This window comes from Sycon ciliatum, chromosome 4 (assembly GCF_964019385.1).
Source record: "Sycon ciliatum chromosome 4, ocSycCili1.1, whole genome shotgun sequence".
Taxonomy (NCBI): domain Eukaryota; kingdom Metazoa; phylum Porifera; class Calcarea; order Leucosolenida; family Sycettidae; genus Sycon; species Sycon ciliatum.
Window position 1 is genome coordinate 25,388,243 of NC_088646.1, and position 11,615 is coordinate 25,399,857.

At 46.2% G+C, this 11,615-nt stretch overlaps 2 protein-coding genes across 3 annotated transcripts in view; one reads left to right on the forward strand and one right to left on the reverse strand.

The window, feature by feature from the left end:
- LOC135815255 (uncharacterized) overlaps positions 1-7,313 on the reverse strand; it is a 13,109-nt gene extending 5,796 nt beyond the window's left edge. For both annotated transcript variants that reach the window (XR_010553275.1, XM_065328531.1), the window contains exons 1-6: positions 7,080-7,313; positions 4,632-4,687; positions 2,463-2,547; positions 2,139-2,210; positions 1,531-1,641; positions 1,024-1,126 (exon numbers count right to left, since the gene is read on the reverse strand). Coding sequence is in view for 1 of the 2 variants with exons in the window: in XM_065328531.1 (XP_065184603.1) it covers positions 1,024-1,126; positions 1,531-1,641; positions 2,139-2,210; positions 2,463-2,547; positions 4,632-4,687; positions 7,080-7,135 (483 nt within the window). In the remaining variant the exon portion in view is untranslated. The remainder of the gene's footprint in view (positions 1-1,023; positions 1,127-1,530; positions 1,642-2,138; positions 2,211-2,462; positions 2,548-4,631; positions 4,688-7,079) is intronic.
- A 213-nt stretch (positions 7,314-7,526) lies between these two features.
- LOC135815257 (COMM domain-containing protein 5-like) lies at positions 7,527-11,253 on the forward strand. The gene is made up of 6 exons (XM_065328533.1): positions 7,527-7,812; positions 8,822-8,979; positions 9,213-9,241; positions 9,755-9,805; positions 10,207-10,302; positions 10,478-11,253. The coding sequence occupies exons 1-6, from the start codon at positions 7,659-7,661 to the stop codon at positions 10,653-10,655; spliced, it is 666 nt and encodes a 221-aa protein (XP_065184605.1). The 5' UTR covers positions 7,527-7,658; the 3' UTR covers positions 10,656-11,253.
- Positions 11,254-11,615: the final 362 nt, after the last annotated feature.

The window sequence follows — 11,615 nt, forward strand, 5'->3', positions numbered from 1 at the left end:
CGACATGCATGGTATGTAGAAAGCTATACGCAGATACATTATTGACACCAAATACAACCATGGTCATGAAGGCTGTGAGCTGACAGGTATTGTGGGTTGACTTTGCCACCCCTGATCCATAACAACAACAACAGCAGCAGCAGCAGCACCCAATCACCGCAAATAACACCAAAGCCCGTCACACTACACACGCACCTGTGCACACCAGGCCAGCTGTAAAAAAGAGACAAACACCCTTACAAAACACTCTACTTCAGCACCTACCACCGACCCCGCCCGGTCGTCTTTGCATACAATGCTAACGTATGCCTAAATTCTAAACAGGATTAAAGTGTGCAAGCCACTATTTCCATGCAATACGAGTCCATATTTGAGAGAAAGCAGCACTAGTACACTGTACATGGTATATACACAGAAGCCTTGCTTGGTAGTTTAAAACATGTTTTTCGATTTCGACAGCATGTTACAAGGCGAGGGTTATGGTTGTAGTCAGGAGCACTACGCGTCCTCGCCTTGTAACATGCCGTCAGAATACACTGTACATGTACTACTGTCACAAGTATAGCATAGACTATTGATAGTGTTCACAAGTATAGCATAGACTATTGATAGTGTTCACAAGTATAGCCTAGACTATTGATAGTGTTCACAAGTATAGCATAGACTATTGATAGTGTTCACAAGTATAGCCTAGACTATTGATAGTGTTCACAAGTATAGCCTAGACTATTGATAGTGTTCACAAGTATAGCCTAGACTATTGATAGTGTTCACAAGTATAGCATAGACTATTGATAGTGTTCACAAGTATAGCCTAGACTATTGATAGTGTTCACAAGTATAGCATAGACTATTGATAGTGTTCACAAGTATAGCATAGACTATTGATAGTGCTCGCACACCACCAAGATGTTGAGAAAGAAAACAGACTGCATGCAGCTTCTATTCTTTTTAAACATCCTAGACTTCTTGCAGCATGCGTCCGAAACAGTGTGTGAAAGAGTGGCTGCAAATAGCACTAACCAGTTCATGGCCTAGAAGGCATGATGAGAGCCTGGCTTGCTCTACAACTAACCGGCACATCTCCTTGGCAGTGGGCGAGGTGTACAGGTCGGTTAAATCGTTCCTGAAGTGGACAGCAAGCAGCAGATACAAGGATGAATAATTATGCCAGACTTGATAGCACGGATATGCACATCAAAAAGCTGTTTCATAGCCACAGAAATGCAGTGATGCTAGTCAACATTCCAGCGCATTTGACTTGCGTGGATTGGTGCGTTCCGGACGACCAGCATAAGCCAGTCAACTGACACGTAGGTGCTGCACGACAAGCGGGCCCAATCTGCTCAACTCGCCATTGTTACGCCTTCAAGCGTCCCATGCCATGCATAACAATGCTATCACGAGTCGACCTCCATAAAGAAGAACACATGTCATCACCAGTGCCAGAAGAGTACATCGTATGAACCTACACATCACAGAGTTGTATGTAAGAGACCATATGGGGGTGTTCATTTGAAAAGTAATTACAATTCAACAGTTCCGTTTCCCTTGTCGGCCACAGGCTTCTTTCTCCTTCCAAGTTCAGAGGATTCCGGAAGTGGAAGCAATTGGTTGTAGCCAGCTGTGCTCATCGATATCCTGAAGAATAAAACGAAAGAGACCAAGACTAAACGTTTCTTCAGAATTCCCAAACTCCATTGCAGCGTATTTCTTGCACTTGAATATACCGCCATTCCGGCAACAGGCTCTCAGCTGCACCAAAACCAGGGTATACCCTGATGATGCCCAATGGGCGAAATATTGGCAAAGTTATTTATTTTTTTGGTGCAGCTGAGAGCCTGTTGCAGGAATGGCGGTATTTTCAAGTGCGAGTCCAAGACTATGTTAGAATAAGGTCTGTGGAGTAATGTCGTCATGACACCAACATGTCTGCAACTCCACGCGCAGGCATAGAACGCTCCCCACAGAAAATTCTATAGCATTTTTTCTCTGTTTTTTTCGGCTTCGCAAAGATGATCGACCAGTGCTTTCATGTGGTGGTGTAACTGACAAAAAAAAAAATGTACTAGTTCTTCACTGAATTGAAATAGGAACTCCATTAAAACTATATTCACTGCAGTAGCACAGGCACATACGTATCTAGTGCTTGTTGTTTCAGCATGTGCTGTGAAACGGCTTCGTCCAGGTCCAACTTCAACTGCTTGATCCTACAGACGGCGGGTAACAAACAACAGGCCAAAGCAGAGTAAAATGATAGCAAGCACATGTGCAAGTATGCTGACAGCCACAGTAAATGGCTGCAGAACTGGTCAAGGCAAGACAGTGCATGGGCATAGCACTGACACGCTCACATTCACTCTGCTTCCTTCCGTATCAACACTGGATTGCTGTACTGATAGGCATCTGGCAGAAGTCTGATCAGCAGGCCCAGCTGCTGCATTCGCGGGACAATGTCTCACCTTGACTGGCTAGCCTCAATCCCTTGCTTGATCTCGGCCTCGCCGAGTCCCTCCACTTCACTCTCCAGCTTTGCAATGGCCGTGTCTAGCAGGCATTGTTATCGTAGAGGTGCGCGCACGTGTACACACACACACACACACACACACACACACACACACACACACACACACACACACACACACACACACACACACACACATACAAACACACACACACACATGCATGTACACACACACACACACACACACACACACACACACACACACACACACACACACACACACACACACACACACATGCATGTAAGCACACATGCGCACGCACGCACGCATGCACACACACATAACTCTCTTAGGCTGTATTCGTTTTGTCTCCTTGGTAGAGTAGAACAGATTATGGAAAAAAAGAAAGACAGTAGGCGGATGTTCTCGAACGCAGATTCACACATTTCGGTACATCAACGATGCAATGACCGTATTATACAGAATATCAACCATCTTTGCAACAATTTCAGTACGGTATACGACATTTTGATGAAAGCAGCTGTCGTGGTCATGCACGTACAAAACACTGTCCTTTACCAATTTCTACCGACTTTTACCAGCCTCAAACCTGGTAGAGTCGGCAGAGGAAAAGTAGAATCTGCCGTTTGGGGTAGAAAAAAAAGGAACACATCAACCGAAAGAAGTGGATTCGGTCAAAACCTGTACAGTCCATTCATAAAAAGATGGACTTCTAGCTTTTAGCCATAAACGGGTCAAACTTTGAGGATTTTTAGAATTTTTTCTGCAATTCCCTCTGGAATCCTCTTCCAATTATGTTTCTGAAGTCTTTTTCTCCAAAAAAGCAAGTCCTAGCCAGAATAAGATTTCGGGCAGGTTTTGCCCCAAAAAAGCACTGAATTGGGGGAAACCATCAAAAGTCCAGGCCGTTTGACCCGGCCTGCAACATGTGCATTGTGTAGTTCGAACCCGCCCAGTCCAGGTACCCTTTTTGGACTCTTTTTCAAATTTCGGAGAACTGCACTGTGTACGCCAAAATCGCAGAAAATCGCCAGCTCGCCAGAGCCAGGGGGCGTTCGCTTTTGATCTACAATCCATTCATAAAAAGATGGGAATGTTGCTGCATTACTGCGCTAATTCGCAGCACCCCTTTCGTTTGTGCCTTACCCGTTTGGGCACCCATTGCGTCCCCTCCGTAAAGAGGACGATACTACGCTTTTCCTTACACGTACGACTCACTTTGCACACCTTTCTCATAATCACACGACTCCCGGAAGTAATTCTGAGCTTGTGTCTGTTACGAGGGTTGTGAACCGGAGCACTGAGATCTCACCGAAACAGGTGCAATTGAAGTTCGTGTGGGCTATTATTTATTATTTGTTGTTGTATTTTGTTAATCCATACCTGCTGCAGGGTTTGCGCTGTCCTGGTCAATTTGCAACAGCCTCTTATCAAAGAAGTTGCTTCTACTTTGCTGTACCAGTCACGAACTGTTGACCCCGCTACGGCCGAGCCTGTTGCTACCCCTCATTGGTCTCTGGTTGAAGAAGAGCACAAGGACGAGTCAGAAACTTGTACCGCTCTGTCAGCGACTGAAGACAATCATGAAAATGAGTCTTCACCCCGTCGCTCCTCTACTGAAGCAGACCGCAAGAGATGTAAGTTGGATCCTACCGGTCAGCCAGCGACTAAATGCAGTTGTGAGGACAAGTCAACAGTTCGACCCTACCGCTCGTCGACTGAAGGCCAACACCATGATTACATTTACTCATCGACAGGTGACGGGCCAGGTCCGTAGTGTGTTACCTTACTCCACCGCCATTCGTGCCAGTCATTCATCAACGGCAGGCTACAGAGCAATGCGTGCACTGTTATCTCCGCTCTGAATGTCCTATATTATCTATTCACGGCTTCTGACTTCCCTGGCAGCTCATCTTCTGGCGCTGTGCCTGATTCAATGATCCGGAGTTTCCTCGAAGGTATCCTAGCTGGCAATGAGGTGTATGATAAAGCAGGTGTAGGGAATGAATTATTGTCGGTGTACGTAGTGGTACCATTGTTGTCATCTATCCTGGTACAAATGTGAGCTCGGTCACATCATTTAGCGAGGTTGAATTTGATAATGAAACCGTTTGTTCAGCTGCAACCACTTTCATTCATACTTACTGGCTTTGGCAGCAGTGCCTGCCTGCTGTATCCGTCGTTTCAGCCATTGATGGTGCCTGCAATTCCATATTCAAGCACCAAAAAATCAGAGTGAAACAATCTTTGCCTGCTTTAGCATAGTGTGCAAACTCAATGCAAACTCCACTCCACTGCTCTCAATAAGATTTTTTCAAAGCATCTCAGGGAAGGGGGGGGGGAGACACTCAGCGATACGCGAAGACCAGGCATATGAGAAACACCGTTTCAGCTGTCCAGATCCAGATCTCGTATCATGTCCTATAAGGCTATTGAATAAGCATGTAGGCTAATCGCATTGCTGCATTTCCGCCAGTAAATCTAGCAACAGTCAACATAAATCCTACAGATGCGCTCACTGAAACCCAGCCCAAAGTGAAGAACTGGCACCCTGGACCACTTCCGATTACATCACTTTACTTGCACATGGGTACGTCCAGCCGCATTCGTACCACGCTCAGGGCTTCACGGGCCGTGCAAGTCGAGGGCGCCAAATACGGCAAATATCCACTTTTGGTCAGACTTCACCGAGCACAACTGTACTAAAGTGGTACAGTAGAAGTCCGTAAATAAGTACGTACTTACTTTCGAATTTAGTGGTTACGCCCGTACTAACTTTCGGGCGGGGTACTGACTTTCGGGCACGAACTAATTTTCGGACCTGACTTGCGTGTAGTGCTGTAGAGAAGTCATTTTCCATGCAGATGTACGTGCTACACGCTGCTAGTGCGAACCGTAACGGTACTTATTTCGGGCAGTATGCTTATCGGGCTTGACTCGACTTCAACAGACAGAGTCGAAAGAATGAAGGGGGTATTTGTTTCGGGCGGGTACTTATTCGGCGGCGTCCATTTTACTTTCTTCTTTCGGGTACTTTAATATTTACGGACTTTTTACGGTGTTCCGTAAATCCAACGATTATTTACATTTCCTGACCCACAACTCGGATTCTGAAACCTGAAACACATGAGCAGGATCGGTGGCAGCAGTTTTGATTCGTCCGACCGTGGTTTTTGTTGTTGTATTTCGTGTGCGACAGCATAGATATCCTTGGTCGAAAGTTAGTCCGCCATGGCCCGACTAGCCGGACTGCTCCCCGGGCCTGATCGTCGAGGTGTCATACTATTACCGTAAAGTACTGTTGATCCGCCCCCTCTCTAATTCCCGCCCTCTGTCGATTTTCTACCTGTGAAGCGACTTCGGCGTATACAACGAAATACGATGTTGAACCGACGCATGCACTGCTGTACACAATGCCTGCCAATCCAGCACATCGAGTCTGATCCTCTACGCTGTTGTACATCGTACTGCACTTGACAGCCTTGATCTAATTCCCGCCCCCTGCCGAAAACCCAGCTGGGAAGCGAAATGGCGTGGGGGGGCGGATCAACGGTACTTTACGGTGAATGAAGTACTAGTGCCACAGGCGCGTGCCCCGTATGGGTTCCTGGGTGCCCGGAACCCCCCCCCCCCTTTTTTCCGCTCAAAATGCAGGATTTTGCTTCATTTTTTTGAAAATTTTCCCGGGGGGGGGGGGAGGGCCCCGGACCCCCCCCCCCCCTTGAAGGGCACTGGCGCACGCGCCTGTGCCAATACAGAAAAAAAACGGTAATTAGGCTGTGTTTACATGAGAGGTTTCGACCCGGGTCAGATTTCAACCCGCCATGTGCACAAAATGAATGGCGCGTTTACATGACACATTGAGCTCGACCCGGGTTGATTTCAACCCTCCCCCTAAGGGGAGGGTTGAAATCAACCCGGGTCAAAAATTGTACAAACGTACTTCTGTGCGTATCTCGCGCTAGGTTTGAACGGCACTGCAGATGCAAATTTTGCGCGAACGGATTCACGTGAACATACAGGACTGTAGAAGTGGACTTTTTGATGCATACAGTGGTCCCTCTATAATCCGGCACCATTTGTGCCACGGAAATTCTGCTGGATTAGGGAGGGTGCTGGATTAACAAATCGGATTTACTGCTGCAATGTGCATGATGCGGACATTTTGGCTACTGAAAATCAGTGTGCTGGTTTATCGAGGGTGCTGGATTATAAAGTGCTGGATTAGTGAGGGACGACTGTATCAGTATTCGACCCGGGTCAACTGACTTCATGTAAACGCTCACCTCTTTTGTCTATCGTACAGACTTTCAACCCGGGCTGAACTCGACCCGGGTTGAAATTTCTCATGTAAACACAGCCTTAGTACATGATAGTACTACTAGTACATTGTACTACAATGCAATTATGCTCACAAACTTGAGTTCTTTCACCGTTCTCCTTTCTGACTTCTTTCTGAACAAGACCAGTATGGTCAAAAGCGTTAATTTATTTGTTATCAGTTCTGTCTCCCTGTGGAATGGTCAAGTAACGCCCCTTTTGTATAGCAGTTCTTTCATGTATTGTTAGACCTGAATTCAAATGAGTACCCACCTTTCCAATTCCTCTATTGAAAATTCCTCGAAATTCACGTTGCGTCCTTCGTCCATATTCTCTGTTGTTGTGACTATCGCAAACCTATTGACTAGGAAGCATTAGCAGCCGCCATTAGTTGAGTTAAAGGGAATTCAAATAACGTTGAGTGACATGCTGAGTTCGAGTTTGGGAGAAGTGGAGCAAACCGAATGCAGTGTATACCTAGCTGCTACTTGCCCAGTGGCAATTTAAATTTTGTACGATTTGGTCATCGTGGTGTGTTCTCGCGTAGAACACCGAAAAAGGAATGGAGACCAGGTACGTTTTCATGCATAAATCTAATGTGATGTGCATGAATTGTGGTCTCTATTTCGGAAAACTACCTGCTAACCAGGGGGTTTACCAAAAGCGGCTAAACGTTTACCCACAATCGGGTGACATTTTCGGAGGAGTTCGATCGATATCCAAACATGAAAAAATAAGTCGTTTCGAATTTTGCGTTTCTTCCTTCAGCATCAGAAATCTGGAAAGAGAATCTGTGTGATCAGGAAGACCCCATTCCCTGGCCTGTCCCCTGGAGCACCAGAGAGCAGAACCATGTCGATGGTCCAAGTCATGTCCCAAACCCAATCGGGTGGGCCACGAGCTGACAGGACTCCTTTCTACGGAATGAGAATTCCTGAGGACCTGAAGAAAATGATCAAGCCTGCCAATAATTTGGACAAGGCTGTATTCCGGCAGCTTCTGCAGAGTAAGAGAGGCTCTAAGACTAGTTCTAATATTGAGAATTCCTTTCATGCCCACTATCTGTTCGTCTCGGCCTCGCTGAGCCTTGGTATTAAAAACATCCTTTTTTAAATCGTCAGTGGATTCCAACGCAGCCATTTACACATTGCTCACAACTCCCCCCCCCCCCCCCCCCCCCCTCTCTCTCTCTCTCTCTCTCTCTCTCTCCCTCCCCCCCCCCCCAAAATTCTCGTTGAGAACAGCTGGCTTTTCGAAGTTTTCATGTCACGGGTGAAATGCGAAGTCGGTTCTCAGTAAAGTGAAACAAAGAAAGGGAGAAAGAGAAAGAAGAAGAAAAATATGAGCCATACTGAGTATTCCCTGTAAGCTATGCTCACGTGACATTCACGATAGCATGACAGTGCTGGATGCTAAGGGTTGAGAGTGACTAAAGCCGTTAATGGGCCGGCTTGGTATTACTAAGTACGTGTACGATCGATCGGCTTGCAGAAGGCTTGGCTTACGTGCGAATGCCATCCGCCCATCCACAGTGAATGGATGCAAAAGGCTGCGTGGACAGCCGAATCGGAAATGCTTTCAAGCGCTAAGCTAAGCAAGGGGATTTGGGATGAAACCGGATACTAGTGACTGACGGCGAAGCCAGGACATTCCAGACCCCATGGCAGACATTGCGCGGATTGAACACTGGGAAATGTGCGGACGTTTTACATGCCGACACAGCCAGAATAATCACAGCTGGCCCACATGTGCAATGCACACACAGACCAGTGCGATTACGCAGGAGTTAGGCGGGCTATGGATGTTAATGTTCCAACACTGAACTGCATAGATCTTGTTTGAGTAATCCACTCTGCGTTATTCATATCCACACACACACACACACACAGAATTCCAATGGCCACGCCCTGTGTATTTGGAATACTTGTGCACAGTGTACCAGTATTTGCACTGTGAGTGTGCATTCACTGTATTGTTGGATAGTCATCGGTATGTGCTTTTTTTTTCTTCTGCAGTTGCTGTGAAGCATCTGGAAAGCGGTGAAGTCGCCGAGGAAGAGTTCCTATCTATATCTAGTGGTGCGGTTGCATTGGAAACACTCCGCTGTGTGTTCGCTGGGATCCTTACAGCCCTGAGGCTGGCAGTCCGGGCGCCATCATCACTCAAGTCTGATGTAAGTCTGATCATGGGGCACTGGAACAGAATGATGTTTATCCATGATAGTGATATTGCTGATCTGTGGAATTGTACTTCACGCATCCATGAGATGAGCTTACTGCGGGTTCCTATAGGATACAGATGGTTTTCTGGCTGCTTTGCCCGTGTGACTGCGTCCTGTTGTTCTATTCCAGCCATGATGATTGTTCCGCTATTTTCTTGTTGTCCTGCTTATTCGGTGTGCTTCAGGGATTCAAAGCTGATCTGCTTGAATTGAAGTAAGTTTGCTGATCAAGACATTGGCATGTGAATCTTGCCCGAGTTCCTAATGCCTCTAGTGTCAGCAATGTTATAGTGGGCATCTCTTCTTTTTCTTTCAAAATCAAGCAATGCCCCATGCTGACTTATTTACAGTCCACGGAAGACTCGCTTTACACGTGCATTCCAACAGCAGGTGCATGCATAGCAGATGAAATCTCAGATATGTATCAGGAGATGCCGTATACTGTAAATATACAAATTTTCGGCAGCTATTTAATTTCGGCTATATTCGGCACCGACCCAATACGCCTAAATTAAAATGCCGATGAAATTTTTCACAGCATCTGTCGCACTATACCATGCCCTCTACCCCACGCCGAAAATAAATGGCCGCCGAAATGTCAAAAATCGTGAAATGCCGAAATTTTGTATATTTACAGTACACTGTAGTAGGATAGGTTCTGAGCCATGCTGTGTGTTGCTGATTGTGTTGCTGATTGTGTTGCTGATTGTGTCCATCATGTGTACAGGCTGCTCCCAGAGCTATGCACAGACTTGGCCAAGGCAGCGTTTGGCTCAAGGTACGTACTACGGCACCACGCACACTGTGGGAGACTATTCTGATGATGCGTGAAAGCACCGATCGCAGTTGCTACCCGCGTATACTGGCTGGCAGTAACAGCACTTGGAATTCAGACTGCTAGCCAGTATAACACGCCTGAGCACATCGCTGTAGCTTCTACTGTACAGCACACACTCATACAGTGTGTGAGCTGTGTGCTGTATGGCCAGGGGGTGTGATACTAGTTTCCTGAAACTTTGAACATTGTATTGTCATGATACTTCATGAGGGCTATGGTTCACTCATTCATTCAGTATTAGTACATGAGGTGAGTTGCGGAAGTGAGAACACCTGCTGGAAATTAGGAATTGCAGTATCCACCATGCCATGCATACTCTTTTGTTTTATTGCTTCTATTAGACAAGAAGCCATCAACGAGAGTGCAGTGGCTTCTCGCGTTCGACTTCCGCATTTACGATCGCTCCGATGGCGCGTGGATGTGTCAATATCTACCAGGTGAGAAAGTCAGCGATCTCTTCACCTATTTATATTGGGCAAACGTTGTGTGTACACTGACATATCTATGTGTCGGGCCTGAGATGTCAGATCATCACTTATCCTATGGTGGCGTCTTTTCTGACAAAATTGGTGCTCGCTTGTGTACTAATTCTTGTTCTTTTTTTTCCTTTAGTGCACTAAATCGTATCATGGAACCAAGCATTCTGGCAGAGATGACGCTCAGTGATGGCAGTGTGAAGACATTTGAGGTGCCTGTGTCCAAGTTCCACGAGCTACGCTACAATGTGGCCTACGTGCTACGGGAAATGGACAATCTCGAGCAGCGGAACATCCTCAAGATCCAAGACTAGAACTGTCAGTGTGTGCGTGTGGTGTGTGTGTGTGTGTGTGTGTGTGTGTGTGTGTGTGTGTGTGTGTGTGTGTGTGTGTGTGTGTGTGTGTGTGTGTGTGGTGTGGTGTGTGTGTGTGTGTGTGTGGGTGTGTGTGTGTGTATGTGCATGTGTGTGTGTGCGTGCGTGTGTGTGTGTGTGTGTGTTTGTGTACATGTGTGCGGTTGTCTGTGTTGTCTGTCAATTTATCGTAAATCCTTCATATTCTACTTTGAAGTAGTTCATAAAACAAATCTTTCAAAGTTCCACACAAGTACCATTATCTTAAAGTGCTGTTTTTAAAAGTCAGAGGTTCATGAAAAATCATTTCCCCAACTACTCATCAGTCTTTTTCAATATTATCTTTATAGCGTGGACAATGTAGTCATCATTGAATAGAACCTCTTATACACATTGAACACATCAAATTAATATCTTTTGCTTATTTTTTTGTTATGGGCCGAGCATGGTTGATGTTAGGCATGCTCGCAATGCTTTGCCATTGGTTGATTCTAATGAACAAATTTGTTGAATTTTTAAGATAATAATTATGTCAGTGCTATAGTGCAGTGTCAGCGCAGTGTTGTCTTTGTTGATATTAATTTTGGGCAAAGGTACTGCCCTGTATGTGCGTGTGGTGTGCAGGTGAAGCCAATCAATTATGTGCTGCTGTGAACTCAAGTCTATGGTCGGGGAAACTACAGTGCTGCTCAATGAAATCCAGTCGTGTCATTCAAGTACGCGCCGGGCGTTGCGCAGCCCCAGACCTGCGAACACTGGGCTCCGAAATTGTGGAAGGCGCAAACTTGAGTGACGTTACTGGATTTCATTGAGCAGCACTGTACATTGTACTTGCTTGCGTCTGTCCTGCACTTCAGTGCACTGCACGCAAGACACTGCTCAACAGTCTATGCCTGATGAAAAGCTTGCTTGTCTTTGCAA

Bases quoted from the DNA above. Each gene is read 5' to 3' on its own strand.
- LOC135815257 (XM_065328533.1), top strand. From the start codon at position 7,659: ATGTCGATGGTCCAAGTCATGTCCCAAACCCAATCGGGTGGGCCACGA. The intron at 7,813-8,821 runs GTAAGAGAGGCT...TTTCTTCTGCAG, and splicing joins ATTCCGGCAGCTTCTGCAGA to TTGCTGTGAAGCATCTGGAA. The intron at 10,303-10,477 runs GTGAGAAAGTCA...TTTTTCCTTTAG, and splicing joins GATGTGTCAATATCTACCAG to TGCACTAAATCGTATCATGG.